A 23,891-nucleotide genomic window follows, 5' to 3' on the forward strand; every position below is an offset into this window, starting at 1 on the left:
CTACAGAAGCAACTCAAAAGAACTTCATTCATTGTCATGTCAGCTTGCTTTGGGCAGGATTAGACAACTTCATAAGCATGTCAGCAAATAGCTGAACCTTGCAATTCTGTGACAGATACCATTGATGGATGAGAAGTAGTATTAGCTCAATTGTAAAAGGGAGATTTTTGTCATACAGGCCAGTCAGAAGATGTTTTAAAGTCTTTGATGGTTTTTATAAGAGGCTGTTAAACATGAAGATGACTACAGAAGAAAGCATGAAGAATTGTGTTAGCAGTGCTATGCAGAAAAATGATTTTCTGGGCCAGGTGAAGGGGACAGTCCATGTTGTGGCAGTGAACATGAGCTTATATGCAGGATAGGGATAAAATGTGAAAGGGAACTGTTTCTTCCCTTGTAAAAGGAAAGAGAAGCAGGATGTAATTAATGCAAAAGAGAAGTGGGAGGAAGGGTAAGGGATGTACAACATAATCCAGAACAATCCTTGCCAAAGGCTTCTGAGTGTGTAAGAGCTGGAAAAGACTGCACATGGGGATTTGGGATTTCAGAGGAAAGAATACAGCAGTATCCTCAGCAAGACAGGAGGGGAAGGAGGTGTGGGTTTCTAGCTATGTATGTGGATAGAAGAGACAGACATGATGCCAGAACAGTGTCAATTTACCCAAGCTGTATTTTAGTTAAAAAGTATGCCAGAGACATGTGAGGAAGTGAAAACACCTTCTTCCCAGCAACAAAACAAGAAAGGGAATACGGATGATCCTTGGCAGTTGAGAGAAGATTTCTTAACAGCCTGTGGGCCACACCTGAACAAAAATGTCCAGGGATTGGAAATGAATCTACAAGCTCAGTAGCCAGTGCAGGAAGCTACAGTAGTCCCCCTGTAAACCTCAAGGTGAGTGGTGCTAGGAGATCCATTACCAATCCACAGGTGGAGTTAAGGTACTTGTTAAGACTGGATAACAGAAAGTGCCTGGGTGCAGAGTGGTGGGGAGCATCTGAAGCCTGGCAGGTCCTTCTCAGGCAGTTCTGCCTCAGCAGGTAAATGTCCTCATGTTCAACATAGTGTGATAGCCATAAATATGAGACTTACAGTGTAGAAGATCTAGTAATACCATGACTGGATCAGGTTTTATATAATTACTTCAGGCAGTACCTAGTGGACGCTTTCAAACTCCTAAGAATATTTTTGAAGAGAGGATTTTGTCTTCTTATGCGACATCTTAAAAATTAAAACTATATTCTTGATTGTTATGGATAAGAAAACATTTATTTTGAACCAAGTTTGCAAATAATTGTAATGGAGATCTCAGACTAAAGAAATTGCTTGATTATGTTGCTATTTGTCTGTGAAATATCAGATGTAAGCAGAACAATTCCCTTGCCAAAAAACATTTACTGCATAAAATGTTAGCTGTAATGTCCAAGGAGGAAAAAAACAAACCCCAATTTTCTTTACTGGATTTAAAGGCAGACAGTCTTTTGGTTTCTTTCCTTTTAGCTAAATCATTGTGTTTCTTCACTGTTTTATGAACAAAGCAAACTACATACCAAAACCACACACTTTGTATGATTCAGAAGTTGGAAAGAATTATATGTTATTGCTATTGATTTCAATAACATGAACTCAGCATGTTGCTTTCCTTTCATTTTAGCAAGATAATAATCCTTCTAACTGCTATTTTAATACATAACTCGTCTGTAAACACTTTATGTTACAGACCCACCATGTTACTTAAAATGCTAGAGTGAACTAAGTAAGCTTTAGTCATTTTAAGTAGGAATAAAGGAGAAAATTATAATAGACATGAAGCTGCATCCACATAAAATTCTACATCTCATTCCAAAAATTTATTTTGAAATTGTTCTGTCTTCTCTGTGGGATGGTTTTGCTAATGGTGTGTGATAAGCTAAGTCAAATCTATATATAGACACATAACAGGGTTGGAATAGGAGAATGTCTTTGAGCTGTCTGCAGAAATATTTACCTCACAAGTAAATTAAAATGTTCACTTTTCTGTAAGCAGCAAATCTACTTATTTTTGAAACAAACTATATAAGAGTGTGATAAATCCTGAGTGCTTTGGTGAAAATCATCCCAAAAACTAATCACATGACTCTGAAGGATGAGGCTTAGTTACAGCCCATGTGTACTTTTTTGAGGGGAGAAAGATAAAATGAAGTGTGTTTGGGTAAATATCTGAAATAGCAGTATTATGTGAATCAGAATAGAAGCTTACTGGGGAAAATTTACACAGCCTACCTTTCTCTTCCACTCCTTAAATATCCAAATGAACACAGATTGTGTTCAAAAAAATAGATTTTTTAAAAATGTGTCATCTGTCTACATTCTACATTTATTCTGCATTCTACAGCTAAATATGCACATCCTCAACATGCAGCAAAAATATGGAGCATAAAATTAGGAATATGTTATCTGTCTGTATTTAATGCAGAGCCAATGGTTAGAATGATTATGGAAACATCAAGGGCCTGGCAGAAGTGAGCAGCACTTCAAGACTGCATTTAAGAGTAGCCTTTTTAGAAGGCCAAACACCAGCCAAGCACTTTCCTGAACTAGGAAGAAATAGTAACATTTTTAGGTCAATTTTTCAAAGATATTTAGCCTCAATCCACACAGCACACAAAGCTGGATTTATAGATGGTGCTTTACAAGTCTCCTGGTGAAAATGGTCTGCAAGTGAGGACCAGGGAGGTGATTACATTTGAATGTGTGTCTTTGCTGCCTCCCTCTCACAAAAGGAGCTGATGTGCATGCAACCCAGCACCCGATTTCCCCACAGCACTGTGCTGGTCTCTCTTCGGTGACCTGCTGGGTGTCTGTGCAGATTTGGCCTTGCTCTTGTATAGGATCCCTGAAGGCATGGGTGCAAAAGCGTTGCTGAGAGCCCCTCACAGAAAGCAGCTCCCAAAGTTTCAGTCTGCAGCCGGGATAGGAAAATCTGCAGGCTGGGATTGCTGCTGTGCAAGGTGGTCTGGGGACTGTGTGCCTTTGAAGATTTGGGTCAGCAGTGTTTTTGAGAGCAAGCCTGGGCTTGTATGCCAGTATTGCACTGACATCTGCCCAGGAGACAAAATCCTGCTGGAAACCTGCAGGACTCACATGCAAAGTCCTTCTGGGTCTTTTGCAAAGTGAGAAGCCTGAGGCTGAGCCTTGGGGCTTGCAGGGCACAGGGGATGGCTGCTCACTCTTAACTCAAACTGTTGCCAAACCTCTTAAAGTGCCTGATTCGCCAGGGTCTGCCCTCCCCCCGGTGTTGAGGGGTGCACCCAAGTCTGTAGAAAGGTTTGTTTTAGTGGAAAGGCTTCTGCAAGGCTGCTGTGAAACATGTTGTGTTGTATAGAGGAATTGTTTCAGAGCGGCAGATAGCAGTCACCTTGTTCCCTTGAAACTAAATGGTAAAAAACCTGTACAGCTACTTGGTAATTATTTTATGGTGTTCTCTTTAATGTAGAAGAAAATATTGTCGTCTCAAAATTAGCTATTGCATTTGTGAGGAAAATCAGCAGTGGCAAGTCTTACATTGCAAAGTGGAGAGTTTTGTTGTGGAAATGAGCTACTGTGTAAACCATGGGTTTGTAGCTACCAGCAGTAACAAATAACAAGTGCTTTCTAAGCAATACTGGAATTGAAGCATTCCTGTATTTCTAATTGAAAGCCTGTCTTTGTTTCCAGAGAATAAGGAATTCCAAGAAAAAGAGACAGGTCTTTCAAATGACATCCGCTTTCTGCCTTCATCTTAGTACCTTGTTTTGAAGAACAGAATGATGAAACAGTGGGTTGTGGGTTTTATTTCTGCTGAGGCAGTCGCTGCTCCTGATCAAGAGAAGCATGCGGCAAATTGGGAACAAAACAACCAAAATCCTGTGCATGTTAAAAGCGAATGCATGAGAGGTATGAAAGTTTGTGCAGATGTGTTAAATTGCCAAAAGGGAAAAACTATCACTTAAGGCAGTTGTCTAAGGGACACTGAATTTCTCTCCCCACACGTGCAAAACTCCCACCTCTGCACGCAGGGCACTGAACTAAAATGTCTGGCAGGCTCCCTCCTGCTCCTGCAGACACAGTCCCTGCTCTTCCTCCATGCCCCATGACTGAGCCCCGGCTCCAGCCCGCACCCCGGGGCCTGAGGGGGAGGCGGGCAGGTACAGCCATGCCGGGCTGAGAGAGGGGAGGCCTGCGGGGCCGAGGCAGCTCTGGTGCTGCAGGCTCCCGGGAGCAGGGCATTCCCCACCCGCTGCCATGGGCTCTCCTGCCCCGCCTGCCCAGGTTGCTACATGCTGGGACAGCAGTGGCCGTGCCTATATAAGAGCCTCGAGGAGTCAGCAGAGCTGTGCCAGGGTGGTTAAGCCGGGGCTGGGGTGTGTGCCATGGAGGCCGAGGAGGCTGCAGTGGCGAAGGCGACGGTGCGGACCCCCAAGTGCTCCCGCTGCCGTAACCATGGCTTCGTGGTGCCAGTGAAGGGCCACGCTGGCCACTGCCGCTGGAAGCTCTGCCTCTGCGAGAAGTGCTCCCTCATCACCGAGCGGCAGAAGATCATGGCAGCCCAGAAGGCCCTGAGGCAGCAGGTGCCTGACCCCCCGGCTGGGGCAGCTGCAGGGCCCGCTCCCTCTGGTGAAGGCCCTGGTGGCACTGAGCAGAGAGGCCATGAGGGCATGAAGGGCACCCATGAGGGGTCAAAGGGCACCCAGCCCACCGGCAGCAACAGCAAAGGTGCAGCGAGCAGGGGGCCAGCACCATCTCCCAGCAGCCCTCCCTTCTGGGACTACGGTAAGGACCTCTCCCCAAACCCTCTTCCTCTGTCCTGCCATCCTTCTGTGTTCATCTCCCTCTTCTCCCCTGTCAAACACGGTTTGCACCCACCCGATTCCTCAGGCTTCAGCTCTGGAGAGCCATTCCTGCTGTCTCTCCTTTCCTCCCTCGAAGGACACAGGTACCCAACTTGCACGTTGAACGTGTGACCCTGCATTTATTTTCCTTTTTGCAGGGTTTGCAATGCTGGTCACGCAGCTCTGCAGGGGTGGGAGAAGCGTGCTGGGCCTTGTTGCTCATTGCAAGGTTGAAGTTTAAGCAAGGGGTATTTTTCTGAGAGGGGAATTGGTCTGGGAGAAAAACCAAACTGTGATCCACTGTGCAGTACAGGTGCTTGTGGATATTGCTGCGAGTGCTGTCTCACTGTTTATAAACTCAGAGGCACAAGTTTCCCGATACAAAAATGCTGAAAAACTCATCAGTGGCAGGAAAAAGGGAAGTGACTGATGTAATTGCCTCAAGTAAGCATTTTACTATAGCACTGTAAAAGAAGGAGGCCTTTTATCCTTAATTCCTGTGACAAAGACTGAACTTGGCTGAAATCACTTGGTGTAAAAGTACATTTGATACTTAAGATCAGAGCATAGATTTTGCAGGTGGAACAGTTGTATGGTGTGCCACCTCTTAAATAGCTTCCTTTAATAGAGTCTTTCATGTGACTTGTCTAGTTTATTACCATTTATTACAGTAACTTCATACTACTATTTACTACAGTAATTTTATGGAAATCCCTGGTGGCTGCAGTAGTCATTAGACTGAGCCTCTGGAGAGTTGGTAGCCTACAAGACAAAAGGCTATTCTGAGAAGCCCGGAGGAAAGAGTAATTTCTGACATCTCTAGTTCCCACCTAATCTGTCAGTAGCTCTTCCTTTTATCTGTCAGTGACTGTTCCTCTTTTTCAGATTTGTTTCCTAAGAAAATGATGTTTATGGATGATGCTAACTCTACGTCTGCCTGTTAGTCCTTCCCCTAATAACACTTTTAACTTGCTGACCAATTTTAGAAAAAGGTTAGGGACAAACAGTATACTTGTAATATTCCAGAAGCTGACCTACTCTCAAAGCAAAACCTTCCACTTTTCTACCAACAGGAGGATGTGTAGACAAGAAGACCCTAGTCACATTCAAATAACCATTTTTAAAAAAATTTTGAAGACTTCAGAGAGGCCACATAATATTCCAGATGCAAGATACAAAACAAAGGAAGTAACTGATTCATGCATCTGAAATTGCCTGTGTATGTCCCCAGAAATGTGCCTTTGTCTGTAAATTAACTTGGGAAGTGACAGATGGGACTAAAGTTACAACTCTTTCTGTAGTTTTTTAAGTTCTGGTGGAGTTAAAAGCCTTAAGGTAGGGGTTTTTTGCTGTTGCTGATGTACTGGAAAGGTAAGATTCTGCATCCAGTGCTTTACTAAGGAATAGCTTCAAAGAGCACAAGGCAGGAAAGAACACAGATCATTCTGTGTTACAGAATCCTCTGCTGCACTTTTCCTTAGTTCCTTAAAAAAGCACAAAATAAATAAATAAGGAGATGTGCATGAAACTAAAGGGTCAGATTCTCCTGCCTGAGAGTGGAATTTGATCCTGCAGCTACTTCTACTAAACTGCATGGAAGGAATTACATGGCTACTTTTCTTTGTCCTTTTTTCGTTGTTTCCTAGCTCACCCTGCTTTACCTCCAGAATACATGGTCAACCCAGAATACCTGGAGAGAGAACCTCCAAAAGTGTACCCTGGGTATTCTGGAGTATACCCTTACCACCCATTTCCCATGGGATTTGCCATCAATCAGCCAAGCTGTCGGGGAGCATCATCACCTCCAGGGATACCACTTCAGAGAGGTTTCCGACACATTGCTAGCAACTATGGAGCAGGAAATGTAACTTCTGTGTCAGTAAGTAGTGGTCTTTTAATTACCTCAAGAAATACTCTTTTCTTTAGGTTTAGCTGCCTCTTTGCTATTAAAGTACCCATGAAAAGTTACCATGCTTATCAGTTGCTTCACATAGGTGCATGGACAAAATTGACCAAAAAATCAATATCCACAGGTAAAAATTGAAAGAGAAATTGTTTGACAATAGAGTTGTGTCCTATGGAGTGATTTCAATGGAAGATGCTTTGCTTCATGATTTTTTTCCTGCAGATTCCAGATGGAGGTGGAGATTTCCATCAAGGATACTACGCTCCTCTGCCTCAGTTCATGCCACCGAATTTTCTGCCAGGGATTCACTACCTTCCTCCTCCCCTTTCATTGAACATGTTGGCTGAAACAACCAAGGAAGCACATGGTAAGGAAGCATGACTTGAGCCCTGGGAGACTCAGTTTTAACCTGGTTTCAATACCTAGCCAGAGAGGTGGAAACCTCTAGAGACTCCCTGGTACACAGGGGTTCCCAGATCCCTGTGATGGAGCCAAAAATGAGATCCTGAAGTACCAGGACACATTGCCAGGCTGTACAGCTCTAGCCTGACAAAGGGGAAGCATCCTGTCATGTTTGAGCTTTCCAGCTGACAAGCACCTCAATCTTAAGCAGATGCTGGAGGCCTCAGGACTCAGAGCTAGTGCAGAATAGGATCTGTATCTGTTCTGGAAATGAAAATATTTTCTTTCTAAGTACCTAGTTTACAGGAAATGTTTAAAAATTACTTGCTTCTGCTGCAGTGTAGACAAAACGTTTAAAAAAAATGCAGACTAAGAAGTGGCATTAATGATATGGAATTTCTTGCTAACCTGAAAATCCTACATTTTAATTGTTGCAAAATGAAAGATTGAATCTTCAAACTACCAAGTTGTTTTATTGAAGCTCACAGGATTTTATATTTCTGGCATAGGTTAAGTCTTTGTGTTCCTCTCTTTTGTGTCTCTTTCCTGTATGTGCCTCCATGTGGACATAATTGTGATTAATTATATTTGCACATTTTTAATTTGGCTGCAGCTAGCTTTGACCACAAGAGGGTAGAGCTGCTCAGAAAATTAACCACTCACACTGCGTGAGTGAATAGCCAGTTCTATTTTAAATTCTTTTTGGAAATGAAGAATTAAAAATACAACAGTTTTTCTTCATGATCATGAGAATAAAAATTTGCTAATCTGTTAATTAAACAGATTGCAATAACCAGTGAAAAACCAATCTCTTGCATAAGAAGGGGGAGAAAAAAAGGAGTATTTTTTGAAATTAAAAGATGTTGATAGTGGTTAGGTGGGACAAAATATAGGTTGGTGTATTTTTGGCCTGGTTTTGTGACAACATACGGCTTGTGCAGTCTCATTTTCTGTTTATGTCAGTCCTCTCCTAACTTTTCAACCCCCTGGTTATTTTCAGCCAAACATTTCTGTTGTGATCACAGGCAATATTGATCTGCAAGGGAAACAGATGCCTCCCACCAAGTGGCTTGTTTGCAGCCATGTCGTGGTGTTTGGCTGGCACTCAATTCCTGACTGGTTTGTGTGTGGCTTGGCTATCAGCCAAGTGCCTGCCACTCAGCCCAGCAGTAGCCACACATCTTCAGAGCAGGCAGAGCATACCTGCTTCTTTTCTGGCTAGAAAGCCAAAGAAAAGTAAGCATGAGATGTGGTAGACAAGGGGAATATGAAGAATATGGTGGTGGGGGGTGGTGTGCAGATGTCATAGAAATGTAAAATTATTTCAAGATACTCACAAAGGCATCAGGATTTTAATGCAGCTTGAAGGAGATAGCTGTGTGCTGGTGGTGAAGTAAGAAGGGCTGACTTGTGTGTGTGTGTATGTGTGGGGAAACTGAGGGCTGGCTGTCAAACAAGGAAGTGTATGTGAGGATTAATAGGTTTTATGATTTGGAAATGACAAAAAGCTCTGGGGGATACTGTAGTGGCAGAGAACCTGAAGGGAGCTGCAGCTGTTCTGTTGGAGGGTGTGGGAATGGGAAGGAATGGGAGGTAGCAGACAGACGTGGGGGACATGGAGAGCAGTAGTGGCATTGCATGAGGAAGACAGAGGAAATACAGACTTGTGCTGAAAAATCGTGAAAACAGGCAACTGGATAAAGAAGTGAGGTCATGAGAGCACCCCCCTAGAGAGCAAAATGCCATCTAATGACCTCAGCCTTTATTACACATCACAACCCAGGCACAAAGCCACAGGAAACAATGCATTGGGCCACTTACAGATCAATCCAGTTTTCTCAGGACTATGGAGAAAGTACAGATTAATTCCATTACACAGCATTTGTGTTCCAGAATATGTAGGAATTTTCAATTGTCACCCAGTGAGCAGGGAAACTTCTTCATCAGGTCGTGTACAAAATAGCCTCCCGGCAGAAGATGGAGATGTAGAAGGAAGATACAGTGAAAATAATAGTTCTTTGATCCTGAAACTAAATATGCTTGAAGAAGGAGAAAAGCTGTAATATTTAGTGCATAGGAATGTTAGGATTGCATCATATCTTTTCCCCAAGAAAAGAACTGACTCAAACCTGCAGTGATACGTGGAAACACTCTTCCTCCTGAGAGACCTCCAAAACTGAGGTGAAATGGGCTTCCTGGCAAAACTCTTGCAGGAGAATGAATAAAAAACGTCTAGCAGGGGATGGCTGGTGAAAAGAAATGTCTGTGATTTCTTCCCTGAAGGGAATCTGAAATTAAGACAAAATGAAAAAAACACCCTGAGTCCTGTCTGAAAAAGATTTTCCAAGGCTGGAAGCTGATGCCAGAAAGGTTTGAGTCAACATTTGACTTCAGTTGAATGACTGAGGCCAGTTAGGTTTACAGCAGTGAAGTATAGGCCATGTTGTTACACAATTTCATGCATTATTGACGAGTAATGTTATGGAAATGTGACAAAATAAACACAAGGTATGTCCAGTAGAACAGCCAGTACAGCATCTGAGGATAGAGTCTGATTGCAGACTTGTTGGCTTTCTAAAAGAACAAGCCACAGAAAAACAAACTAAACCCCAAATCACTTAAAAGGAAATGAGAGAACTTTTCATGCAAATAGGCAAGTAAATACTTTATAAATGAAAGTCCCTAGTGGGATTAGAAGAAAGGATTATTTAGTCTGTCAAGGCCTTTGAGAATTGACAGGAGTGTTAAAAAGACATGGCACAGATTCACTGAGATTAAGTGGGCAAAGAATCTGCCTCATACTTCTATTCCAGTGCAGCTTCAACACTTCCCATCTTGAAGCACTCTTGCTACATTTCTTCAAGCACAGCTGAAACCATCAGCTGCTGTCTGGAGTGCAGTACCTCAGCTCAGAGACCTGGAGCTCTCATGGTCAAGCACCTTTGAATTAACTTGGTTGAAGACCAAACTGGATTGAAAGTAATTTTGCATTTCCAGTTTACTTGGGAAATGTGACTGATACCAGGTGTAATGCAAATCCAGGGTTTGGGGTTTTGGGCTTGTTTGCTTGTGTCTGACCTTTTTCTGTTCTTTACTTTTATTTCAGCTGCTGAAGCTGGCAGTCAGGATTCAGAGGTGGTTCGTGAACATGGCCAATCATCTTCTTTCCCAGAAGAAACAAGCAGAGACCAATCTGTATATTCAAAACAGTAAATGACCTGGAGAAGAGCTCAGTAGCAGGCAGCTTTATTTTCATTTCTGAGGAGAGTGTTAGTTAACATGAGGGTAGAGTGACACTTAGTCACTAAGCAGCCACAAAAGCTAGTAGGGGATTAGTCCCCTGCCTCACTTTATGATCATGTTAGAGCTGCCAGGCTCACAGCTCTGCCTCCCCAGCACTGTGAAGTCCTTGTTCCTAAAATATGTTTTCCAGAGCCATGGTAAATCCCTTCCCCACTTAAGCAGGTGGAAGCAGCAAGTGATTATAACTGAATTTGTTTCCTTTGCTGAGGTTAGATGGCTCCCTGGCTTTGGGGTGAGGTCTCTGAGCCAAGTACTTTCTGTAGGCTTTTCATGTTGTATCACAGTAGTCAAAAATGTATTGTTTGTATATCAATTTGCTATAAAGGAAGCCTGGTTCTGGGTATTATAGAAGAGTTAAGTGATGTGGAGCCCTAAGACTGAGTGAGAGAGGGTGGGAAGACAGCCTGGGTTGCTGATTTTCTTGGCTGCCTAGGAACATGATACACTGGATTCGGCAGGGTAAGGGAACAGTAGGTGCTTGGTACACTTGTCAAGAAGGGCATGGGAGGAATTCGCAGAACAGTCTGATAGAGCCTGAAATCCTCTGCCTCCACATTGTTTTCTGGGTGAGCTGCCTTTATAGCACCTTCTGTTCAGTTTGGGGACAGACCAGTTTGGTATCACCTCTTGTCACACAGGCTTCAGGATTTTTAATGTCCATGATAGTTTATCCATAATCTCAGTGTTGTTTAACTCAGTACAGCTGAAAGTAAACACTATGATTTTTTTTCCAAGGGCCACGTGTAGACAGCTTTATACATGTGTATTGGAAGTGCACTGTGGCATATGAAAGGTGTGGAGAGATTGCCTAGGAAACTGGGCCTAAACCCCATTTAGAATAATAATTAGTCAAATGCATACAGATCAGAATTTTCAGTGATAATGTTTAAATAAAATTGAAACCTACATTCCTGTACTGTTTTGCCTGCAGGAACTGGTGTTGTATCAGTTGTTAGTATTTGAATAATTCAAGAATTTTGTATAATTAAAAAAGATTCATTAAACTGTTGGAATGGTTTTGATTATTTGAGGCTTGCATATCTAAATACATTCTAGCCAAATGTCAGATGTTGCCTTGAACAGCTCTGTGTAACAAAGCATTAAGGCATCAGTATTTTTCCTGTACAAGTTTTGACTTATGCTGTAGAAGTGAGTGCAGTAAAATAAACTTTGTTCTTTTCTACTACTTGTACTAATAATCCCTTGCTCAATCCAAGATGTAAAGAAATTACTCAAAACTGAATTTTTTTTTGTAACATAGCAGATGATCTGCTGGAATACTTTCCAGCACACAACCAGGGTTTTGGGGGACATTGAGTGCAAGTGGCAAACTTAAAACTGCCAGCAATAAAAACTGAAAAACAGATGCAAATAATCTGATGTACAACTTGTTACATACTAGATTTACAACAGTGTCTTTGCTGCCAGAAGAGTCCCAAATCTCTTAAAATTGCTTGGGAGAATCTGGATACTTCTTCAAGGGATCTGAACAGAGCAAAGCTCTTTTCAGAATAACATAATCTGCAAATAGAAATACCAGCAGCACCCCTAAAGCAGGTTCCACTGTGGAGGGAGTGGTTTTTATGTACATATACATACGTACATATATCTGTGTGTATACTTAAAGTGTTATTAAGTCATACATGTAATGATTTAAAGAAATATTAATGTACAAGATGAACATTTGACTAGTTTCCTTCCTAGGATGCTTTCTGAAGTCATAGTCAGTGTTTTTTTACACTCTTTAAATCTCAAAACAAGATGGAATCCATCCCATTTCACTGGCTCTACTGCACAGGCACTGCAAATACACTGCATGCACAGTACTGTTTTCTCTCTGGTTTGCCAAGCCAAATTCATTACTTTCCTTAACCTTTTTACTATCTGTGAGCAAACCAAAGCCTTTATTTTGGCAGTTTGATAGGATGGCACTCCAGTAGGACCTCTCACTGCATTGCTTCAGACCACTGCTCATCTCCAGAGGGATGTGGAGTTTAAAGAGTCCGAGAAAGGCACCTAAACTGAATAAGAAGATGAAAGAGTGGCTAAAAATAGTCTTCAGTTTTGGGAGAGTTGAGGGGGAGTATGACTTATTTCTAGAACATCACATCAGCTGTGGTGAAGTAGAAGCAAAACCATTACCAGAGCTTGCTACTTCCATACACATGAAGGACTAGAAAGTGAACAGGAAAGGGGCCAAATGATGTCTGATCATCCTGGTTGCTTTCTGTCATTAAATGACCCATCTAACATGCATGGTTAGAATTGGCTTTCCTAGGGCAGCAATAGTGAGGCCAGTACTGTTTAATATTTATAATCATCAGTCAAACTTTGTTTGAGGTCATTTCCAATTTTTATAATTTAGGAAATTTGCCCCCAAGTTCTTGCACTGATCTCTGCACAAAAAAGTAAACGAGTTAGTAGGAGAATTAATGTGAGTAACTTTTCAGCTGACAGGAAGAATCGTCTTATGTGGATAATTTGAGGTTTCATTCTTCCATTTTATGCTCAGCTTGTCCTTTTTAACAAAGGAAAAAATGTTCCTTGACAACTGGCATTGTCATACTGTGCACTTAAGGACTTCAAAGGGAACAATTTTAATTCCAAACTTGGTGCCAACCAACGTTTCCAATAATTAAACTGTGATTTCTTCTGACTCCATTTATTTAAATAAATGACTTGGGGATAATGAAATCAATTTGGATTGAAATGGAATGATTTGGATTAGGCAAGTCACTCAGAGGTTGTTCCAGCCTAAATCATCCCAGAATTTTGTTGTTTATATTAAGGCTGAAGCCACATAGACTTTGGTCGAACTCATGGTATTTGGGGAGAAAGAGGAAAGTTAGCTGCACTACCTGCTTCTGAAATCTTTTCTGCATGCAATCTGCTGCAAACTGCAGTAAAAATTCTGCACATAGCATTTGTCATAATTACTATTTTCTGATTTATGAAGATTGACTCCTTTGGTAAATAGGTCTGAAGTTCTGAAGAGGTGTTTCCTAACACCTGACTTTTCTGTCAGTCTCCTCACTGCAAGCCCCTTGGTCAGGCTGAAATTAAAAACCAGTTCTTCAGTGCTTACTCACACCACTGATTTCATTACTTTCAGTGGAATTACTTGCAGGGGTACAGAGCTGACACTTTCCAAAACCTTCAAGTATTGGAGATTTGCATTTTCTATAGGAACTTTGGAAAATAAAAAGAAGCCCAAGGGGAAGGATCACACAATGTCCATTCTGCAAACATATGTAAGAATTACTTGTCATTTCCCTGCAGCAAACTGCTAGATGTTAACTTTTCTGTGGTATCAACTACTACATCTGGAATGTAGCAGGTTGCCACATGACAGTAATTATAATTCTCTTCTTAGGTCTTTTTTTCTTCTTGGAATTAGATGCACCCACTTGGAAACCCCTGAATCCACAGCAAAACTATAGCTGTTTTTTCCACATTAATGAGTAATTAATGCTGAACATCAATCCAAAGAAATATTTAATTGCCTACCAATAAAGTCAGCTTCTGCAAACAACATTATCCTCCTTAAAAAAAATATTTCATGACAGGAAATTTTTTTATGATGTGAAACATACCTATTTGGGAACTCTGGAAACTTTAATTAAATCATGGGCAAGTTTTCCTATTTTTTTGCATAATATTTCACTACTGCGACATTAGCATTAGTCACAGTTACGTCTCTACATTGCTTACCAGAACATAAGGAAGAAATCCAAAGGTAAAGAAAGACTCTGTGGAATCTACTCCTGAAAACAGTGTTACTGCATGTTTTTTGTAGCCCAGGCTGTTCAGAGAGCTTGAAATGCAACAGAGGACCAGGCAGTGGTGTACCTATTCACTTGCATTTTACTTACCAGTACCCTTACAGTCATGTCTTCCTATACATGAGTAGGAGTAGAAGAGCCAAGGCTAGAACATTTCTGAAAAAGCCCTCACTCAAACCAGCAGGCTTATTTTGGAATTACTTTTATTCACCAGGGCTTACATTTTTCTCATTTCTCCCTGCTGCCCCTTCCCACTGGCTCTTTGGATATTGTCCTCAGCTGGGCAACATTAGTGGCAACCTTGCTACTGACTTCATAGGATGATCCCCTATGGATCTAATGATGAGTCAGTTGTGAGCTCACACTGTTTTCACTTTTATTTTACATAACTGTCTTCAGTGGAGCCCCTCCTGGTTCCATTTACTAATTACTGCCAGGGTTTTATAGCTTTACTGGTACTCAAAACTGTCCAGGCCACATAAGCTAGAGCAAATAAAAACCATTATTTTTTTACAAAACATTTCTTTGTACACAGTGTGGTTTAACTAACATCATATGCATAGTTCCCTGGGAGAACCCTCCCAGGTTCTCATGACAGGCCCTGTTTCCCATTAAAAATTGTGCTCTTTTGATCAAGGTGCAAACTGTTTCTCATACTCTTCCAACAGTAAATACTTATATTTAAGTAATTAAAAAGTCTCATGTACCTGCAGATAGTCAATGGTTTCCATTCCCTTCCTCATGGATTGCATCACATCATGGAATGATTATGTTTGTCCTCAGTTCCTGGGATTATAAATTTGTTTTAAAACATCTCTGCTAGGCACTTTGGCCACCTTCCTCCCTGCCTTTCCCTCCCTGTACACAAAGCTGTGCTCCCATTCCTCAAAACCACCCAGCTTTGTAGTGGGATTTGCAAAGCCCACACCTGTTTGCTTTCCTTACTGACCCAGACTGCAGCTGTCTTCTGTTTTTGTCAGAACACTTTATAGTATTTTCCATGGCATAGAAATTAATCCAATAGAAAACCTTTAAAAATTTTTTAAAAGAGAAATAATAATAATTATAATAAATTATTTTAAAGCAGTGAAGAGTGCCTTCTGGAGGTGAAAACTCCCTGTCCATCATAAGCACCCAGAACAGCCCAGTGGTTGCGATCCCATCGCAGGTAAGACCCACAACTTTGAAAGTTCTTCAATACAGTTCAGCAAACGCACACACCAGAGTCTGTTGGGGGGGAAAAAAAAAGAAAAAAAGAAAAAAAAGGCGGTGTCACTTCAGGTTCCCCACAACGACAGACACTATCCCACCACCCCCTCTCTGAAACAAGAGGGTGACCCGGAGCCCCTGGCCGCCATCTCCCGTTCCCCTCAGCCCGGGAGAGGGGGGGGGGGGAACAGAGAAGCAGCCACTACCCCTGAGCCGCCACAGGGCGCTGGGCTATGAGGGAAGGGACCGAGCAGCTCTTCTTGGCCGTGCCCTCTCCCTCCCAGCGGCCTCCGCTCGCCCTCCCTCACGGGGTAAGAGGAGCGGGCGGGTGCGGCCCCTTGGTTACCTGGCGCCCACGAGCAGTGCGGCGGCGGTGCTGAGGCGGCAACCCTGAGGCAGGAGCCCTGAGGTGGCGGGACTGCCGGAGGTGAGTCCCATTTGCTTCGAGTGTGGGGTCCGCACCTGGGTGTAGTGAAGTGTTCGTTTACTTACGTGGGTCAAGCACTCTCACTTTGAGGTCACGCTTTGCAGTTTTTTACGTGATGTGAAGCTCCTTCAGCCGTGGGCGGACCGGGGAAGGGGGTAGAAAATGGCGGCTGGTGGTCTGCACTTGGTAATGCTTGGCCCTTCCTTCCGCCTTAGCAGTGCAAAGGGGGAAATAAGCTATGAGGAAGGTTGTCTTTTGCTGCCGTTGTGTTTATTTTCAGTACAGAACGAGCAGATTACCCTCCAAAATAGTTTCAAGGAAAGTATTTACATGGTGGTGGGCAGCATGGTAGTTTGGCACAGCTCTTGTACAGACTTGGGGGTACGTCAAACACTCTGTGTGTGTGCTGGCAGGTCAGTCGCACTGAACATCTCTATATAGTAGTTTAAGTTCTATCCATTACCATATATAAATCCTAAATTGCATGGAAAGGACAAGTTGGTAATTCAAGGTGTCTGGCCACTGGCGTAGTAAGTGATAACTACAGTTTCAAACCACATTTTGGAAGGCAGAGGTTGGCAGTGCTTTTCATGGTATAAATCAAGCCTGTAATGTGTTGCTAGTACTTGATGTAGATCTACATACATTTGATACCCATTTTAAAAGTTGATGCTTTCAGAATATTGTTGCCATTGGAAGAGTCCAAAAGAGCAAAACAAACCCCTGTAGCTTAAAAACAGGAAAGGGAAACATTTAAGACTTAAGCCAAAATACCTTTATTTAAAAGTAATTTGGCAAATTATTCATGGCAGTGGATTCCTTGGACTTAAATTTAGCTATAATGGATATTTAGCCCTGTTGTTAGTCCTGTGAGACTTGTGCTTATTCGTGTTAAACTTCTTAATTGTAAGAAGGTCAAATGAAATCTGACTCTTTCAGACCAATTTACATCTTAAGAGGGCTTCTTAGTGGCCAAATGAATCTGGTTTGTTTACACTCATTTCTAAGTTCAAGAGTGAAACTTCAGTAGAAGGCTGTTAACCAGTGGAACAGATTACCAGCAGGGCGGCGTGAATTTTCCATTGCTTTAGGTCCAAAACAAGTAAGCATGTTCCTCTAGAAGAAATTAAGGTGGGTCTGTTGAAGAAATCTGAGAGAAATATGGTCTGCCTCGTGCAGTGGATGGGTCAGAGGATCATGACTGCTCTTGCTTCCACACAATAGAGTGGAGCTCAGGAAGCTTTTAGAATAGGCAACCTATCCTTAACCTGCCTGCTAAAAGGACTTTGTACTATAGGAAAAGGCACTGTAAGAAAGAAAATAATGCCCTGTGAGGACTGTATGTTTCAGTATAGCAGTGTGGTATTCATTCTTTAGAGCATGTTCAGTGGTGATTGATGGCAGTTTGACCTATATCGTGTTACCTTCAGTTTAAGACTCCGTTTCTGAGGACTTCTGCACAAGAGTCGCATATATACACATACATACTAATATAAAGAAATAGTTTTGTGTGTGTAACTGGAGGGAAAATATGAATCAGAGATCTTTTTATACTGTTTCTCTCTTTCCTCCTCTAAGCTTTTTACAGTGTTTAGTGATTATTAGAGTGTTTAAATCATACAGCATTTAAGTAGGCATTAAATGAGCTACCTGTTAGCGGATGATTCATGAAGTTAGGGTGGTATAGTAGCTGAAGCTGAGTCAGAAAGGCTTTGTTCAGTACTTGACCTCAGGCCTACTGAGTAAAGTCTGGTAGTTAATTCTTGTTCTTATCCTGGTTTTGTCAGATCAATGGTTTTACAAACACTTTATGAACTTGAAATATTTACAGCAAAATGATGTCTGAGAGCTGTTAAAATTTTATAATAGAAACCTGTGGAAGTGCAGCCTGTGTACAGATCTAGTTTGCATGGTATCTCTTGTGCCAGGGTTCAAGAGCAGTAGATAATAATTCAGGAAAATTTAAAATGCTTTTCTTTTTCTTCCTAGGGTATAAACCTTCCTCCCAGAAAAAAGGCATTTGGTTTCTAACTTGAGTGAGAGATTGAGGAAACAAGGAACCTTTACTGATAAGTAGCTAGAAATTGTCAAAATGGAATGGGATCTTGAGGAAGAGCTAGGGGAAACGACATGAGCTCAGAGTCTACAGTAACTCAATAAGGACTTTGTAGCAGTCACACAAACTTAGGATTGGTCTCAGTTTACTTTTAAATGTAATGTATTTCAAGTGTGATTCCCTACAATTTGTCTTCTGATACATTCAAGCACAACAGTTCTAGAAGATTTGGTTTGTCCATACTAAGCATGTGATTTTCTCCCCTCAAATATAAACACTTTTACATCTGACTAATTGAGAGCCACGGTTAGGGAAATAAATTTGTCCAAGAAACCAGAAACATGCAAAGAAAGTGACTGTGGTTGAAGGGATAGTACCTCATCCAGTGAGTTTTGCCTCTTTTAGAGGGATGAACATTCAGAGGTAACAAAAATGCAGGACAGCTCTGAAAAATTCAAAGAAAACTGAACTGTGGTCAGAATGAAGCCTCAGAACCTTATGAGGCTGTTCTGTAGAAGCAACATGTGATCCAGAACGGAAAACCCTAAGTGTCTCTGGCAAAGGGCAATATATGATGTTTAGCTAGAATATCCTAGAGGTGCTACTCTGAAATGAAAATTCTAAAGCAGAATTTATAATTTTGAATTTGTAAAAAAGCATGAAACACACGTGTCTGGTGATAGTTGAGGAGCATTTTCTCAGTAGGAGGACTGAGTTGGAGTTGGGAGAACACATGCAGAAGCAGTGCAGTTCAGAAGAATCTGTGTAAGTGAACTTCATTTTACATGAGAATCCATTGAATTACAACAGTACAGCTCTCCTTGTCAGAGCAGCCCAAGAAGCAGATTAAATCTAAGTCACCAAGCTTGGAGGTTGCCTCTGATGCTTTGGTTAATGTGAGTTTCTGTACATGGGATTGGTTCTCAGTCATGTAAGTGTTTTCCTTAACTTGGAGTCTGAGGATAACATTAACCACTTACCATCAAAACAAGACTTTCACTGGGACTCCTGTCTCTGTCAGCAAAGCAGCTTGAAGCTACAACCTCAGTGCACTGCAAAGCTTCAGCAAGTAGAATTATCAGACTATTTTGAGACGAGATGACATGTAATTTTTTAGTGACTAGTGATAGCATTGTTCAGCCTGAGCAGTGACTGAAGAGGCCAGACTGACACCTTTCTCTAAGGAATTTCTGGATCATCAGAAGTTAGTTGTGTCTTCTCAGCAAAGTGCTGTACCCCAGGTAAGACAGTATGAATAGCTACTGCATCAGGTAACATAATAAAGCTCATGTTGGAGAGGATGTTTTAGTGTCCTGACTGAAAAAATAAGATTTTTCCAGTAGGTGGTTCATTTTTCTTGTATGTGTGAGCAACACCAAGTAGCCAGTTTTAATTCACTATTTTAGAATAGTCCCCATTAAACAGAGCTCCTGTATATTTTGCAGCTTACAGAAAAGTCCAGAAAAGCAGAATTTTTCGCTATCTTTCTATTCCTTGCTAAGGAATATTTTACAAGATGCAAATGGTTTACAAGTGCAACGGTGTAGAGAATAATAAGTGAGAAATGAATTAAAATGGCTTTGCATTGTTTAAAAAGTACACGTTAGTCAGTTTTTCATGAATGATTCTAATGCTCGCTGAAGTTCTCACTGAACTGGTGCTTGTTGATTATACTGATTTTTCTGGACCTTGGTTGAAACATGAGGTTAGAGCTCCATGAGCTTCAGAATACTTCTCTGTGTAACTGGTGGGTTAAGTGCTAAAATATTAGGGGAATAATCACATGCTTTCTCTTGATAATGATACTGACCAAAGTGACAGTGGAAACATTCAGCTTGGGGAGCAGTCACTGCAATGGGCTCTCAGGTTGCCTCTCTTTGCCTTTTCTGCAATGATCAAACTCTTCAAATTGGGTATTTGAATGCAAAGCTTGGTCTAAGCTGGAGAAGGCTGCCACTTCCCCTGTAGCCAGAAGCCTATTCATGTTAAAAAGTAACAACCTATAGCTAAAGGGAGTAAATTCAAAGCTTTAATATGTATTTTATGAATGATTATCCTTCAGTGGGAAAGCTAACAAAAGGGAAGATGGGTGTCTAAATGCAGAATAGTCACAAATGTGCTTGGATAATGAGCAGGACAGGGCAACCCTCAGCCTGGCTCAGTCCAACAGGTGAGCACTGAGCTGTTCCAAAGCATCCACAGCTCTCCCTCCAGGAGCCTTGGTCCCAGTCAGGCTGCACCCAGGTGTGTGACTTCTGGTGGCCTCAGATGCCACAGCACCTCTTTCAAGTCCTCACTTCAGGGAATGTGGTGGCAGCACTGGATCTCTGTATGGGCTGGGGCTCATGCAGCTGCAAGGAGCTAGAGGAGGAAGCCTGTCCCTCTGTAGGAAGTGAGGCTCCAAGGGATGCACGTAAATGGATTCTGAAGTTTGACATGTAACCTTTTGGGGATTGGTAATAATTGGTAATAGATATTCATTTGGCTGCAGAAGAGACAGTCAGTTTTCCTTTTTTTTTTTTTTTTGGTTGGTTGGTTTCAATGTGATGAAACCTGAAATCATGTGAGGAAAATGTGGGTCCTTTTTGGAGGGAATGTACAGAAATACTACTGGTGTCTGCCTTATCACTCTTCACTGCCCTCCTCTACACACTCGTGTTGCTTATTCTCTTAAACAGGTGACAAAAATTTCTGCAGGTAAATTAATATTAAAAACCAATTTCTTCAATAATTAATCACAAGAAACACATTGAGAACACTTTTCTCAACTGAAGAGAAATGTTTAACACAGATTCCCCACATCCAGAGACACAAACACTTGGCAGTTACTGAAATAAAAAAGACCTACTTGTATAAATAACATATTTTTGTTGTGATATCCTCTCATTTTAAGTTTCAAACACTTGTCCATTATGTTCATATTGATTAAATACCCTGAAACATTTTGTCAGGTTTTCCAGCATTGTCGAACTGAGTTGAACTGTAATAGACTTAAAACAAATAGAACAAAACACTCATCTAATAAATGTCAGTTCCATGCTGACTGGAAAGAAAACACTGTGTTCCTGCCCTGTGACCCTGGTGCTTGTGTTAAAGCACAAAGTCTCCAATCATACAAATGGAACATAAAACCTTTCACTATTCAGTTCCTTCTCTGTGCAACCCAGCAAATGCATGGTAGCATGGGCTATGCTTGTTATTTCTTTAGAAATTTTATAGCACCTCACTGAGTAGACATGTGAAAGCTCAGTTGAAGATAAAGGCTCTCAAGTGGTGAGCACCATGGACCAGAACCTGTGGAGTCACTGATGTTAAAGATTAATTTGGACTGGAGCATGGGGCAGACATCTCTGTGCTGGTGATGGCTCATGAGCTGACCAAAGCCTGCTTGCCTCCATGCAGAGCTCTGCCCTCTCTTGCCAGCCCTGGTCGGAGAGGTGCAGCCCTTCTGCAGGGCACACCTGAGTTCATTACACAACACTGGCAGCTGTTTTATTCTTCAGAAGGCAGACAGGAAGATGGTGACCATGATAAGAATGTTGTGGTAGATGAGTGATGTGTGGCATGGCTGTGGGAGACACATAACATCCCCTCTGTTACAGGGAGTTTTGCACTCTGCCGTACATGGGCACAGCTTTGAGGGCAATGCCTGTTCTTGTCTTGTGTTTCTTCTTCTTTGGAAATTGCATCAGAGTAAGCATTCCTGCTGTGTGTAGTAAAGGGGATCTTTCAAGACCATGTGGTTACAAAAAAATCCAGAAAGAAGCATTGGTTGAAGCTGCATTTCAAGAGTAGGTTGATAAGTAGAAGGCAAAAGATTTGTGAACAAGTATTCAACAGATGAAACTCTCAATGTGAGTATCTTCAATTCTTGGCTTTAACCTCGCTCTCCAAAAGCCCTGCTGTTTGAGTTGTAGTGGCAGGCAGGTTAGTTTGCCTACTTGCTGTCATTAAGGAATGTGTCAGTATTGTAGGTATCCCACAGTGTGCTTTTCTGATTTTCCTTTCAATGTAACCATTGCTTCCAAGCACAAGGTAACGACCTTCACTTGTGCTCTTTGCCTTGTTGTGCTTCTCCTCTGCTTTTGCACTTTCTGTTTAGACAATAAAAGGACCGAAGGGAAAACAATGTTTCTTTATGTTAGAAGTCCAGTGGCCTCACATGTCAATATTTCTTTTCCCCCTGTGCACTCTGACTTAGTTTATTTTTTTAAACACTTTGGCTTCTTTTTAAGGAGATTTGAGTTCCAGAGCAAACCAGTTTGCACAATGTGCACAGCTTCATGTTGCATTGGACTGATGGCATTTGTTATGTCTACCAGCTGATAGAGTTTTCTGAAAATATTTAGCCTGTAATGTAACCCTCCCTGGTCCTCTGTTTTTATTTCAAACATGCAATTAATCACCCTAATTGTTCCAATTACCCAGAAGCCCAAGTGATTATGATAAAAAATAAATAAATAAAGACAGCAATGTGTTGGGGTGGTTGTAGCATTGAGATGAACCTTTAGCACAGCCCAGGAACCTTGCACTGTTTTTTTCATGTTTGAGGAGATGACCTTAGTGCACATTCTGTGAGACACATAATCCAACCTGGGTGCTGCCTGTGTCTTTCAGGAAATCATTGCATGCCACAAGCCAAAACGTTGCCAGATCTGGCATTAACAGAAAGTGTTAACTGTCAAATAATTGCATGAGCAAATGTTGAGGAAATTAGCACACATTCTCTTAGCCAATGATGTTTAAAAAATGTTGGAGCTGTCATTTGAATCAACTAGACCAGCATCATATAGAGGTCAGGTATATATGAATAATTCTGATCCCTAAAAATACATGAAACCAAAATGCTGTTTGTGTTTCTTGTAAATTAAAATCTGGATTTTTCCTCCTTCAAACAATCCTCGTACGAGGAGCTTGAGTCTGTAATAAGTTTCACTTTGTTTGGCATATCCTCAGGCACAGTTAAAAAAATCCTTGGGAATGGTTCTAAAATTAATATCCAAACAGAAACCTGCAAACAGTGATCCTGGTGGGTGTGCCAGGGGGAGTTTTATGCTTCCAAGGCTTCTGAAAATCTCTGTAATGACTCTGACCAGCTCTGGGGAAAATAAAGCCAACCATAGTCTGAATTTCTGCTGTTTAGAAGGAAATGGAATTCTAATGTTCCAGAAAAGTGCACGCTGCATGCTTTGATTTTGCTACTGAGAGATTATTTGAGGAGTTTACAATGTTTTCTGAGAAAAAGAAATGTTTTATTTATCTATACATATTTATGCATGTATGTATACATATGAGGATGGAATTCTATCAGCATTACATCACTCTTGATGTACTGCAAATCTGGGTCACTCCTGAATCATATTACAGTGAATGCAGATGGAGCTTGGACTGCAGCATGGGTCTGAAATGCTATTTTTTAACAGGATTAGTGAGTCATTTGTGTCCTGATGTGGATTTGTCTGGGGAAAGGGATGGGGCAGGGGGAAGTAATATCCTGATTTCTGATCCCCTCAACATCCATAGAAACTTCTGGTGTTTTGTTACCTGTCCTTGCAACTTGTCTCTAAGGGCAGGGAGCTGGGAGAGAGACAGGGCAGCTCCTGGGAGTGCAACACTCATCCTCTCTGTGCTTTAAGGCAGACCTAGAGAGAGGGGAGAGGTACCCAGCACAGCTGAGGTGTTCCCGTGCTAGGAGAGATTAAGCTGATTAGGACCTTTGAGTCCTCAAAGAGATGTGGGAATGGATGTAACAGAGGTTTACAAATCCTAATCACCAGGGAGCCAGCAAATGCAAAATAAACTCAGTTGCAAAAAGTAAAGAAACCCCTGGGTATAAGTGGCAGAATGCTATGAAGACCAAAAGGTCTACATTATTTGAAGAGTTGAACAAAATCATGGGGAGAGGCCCATGAGGCCTATTACCCAGGGCAAGCTAAGAGAGTGTTGAATAGGAGGTTT

The 23,891-nt window shown here is 41.7% G+C and overlaps 1 protein-coding gene across 1 annotated transcript; it reads left to right on the plus strand.

Moving 5' to 3' along the window:
* The first annotated feature begins 4,241 nt into the window (after positions 1-4,241).
* DMRTB1 (DMRT like family B with proline rich C-terminal 1) lies at positions 4,242-10,369 on the plus strand. The gene is made up of 4 exons (XM_008502532.2): positions 4,242-4,789; positions 6,495-6,727; positions 6,977-7,121; positions 10,263-10,369. Exons 1-4 carry the CDS (start codon positions 4,390-4,392, stop codon positions 10,367-10,369), a joined length of 885 nt encoding a protein of 294 aa, XP_008500754.1. The 5' UTR covers positions 4,242-4,389.
* Positions 10,370-23,891: the final 13,522 nt, after the last annotated feature.

This window comes from Calypte anna, chromosome 8 (genome assembly GCF_003957555.1).
Source record: "Calypte anna isolate BGI_N300 chromosome 8, bCalAnn1_v1.p, whole genome shotgun sequence".
Classification (NCBI taxonomy): domain Eukaryota; kingdom Metazoa; phylum Chordata; class Aves; order Apodiformes; family Trochilidae; genus Calypte; species Calypte anna.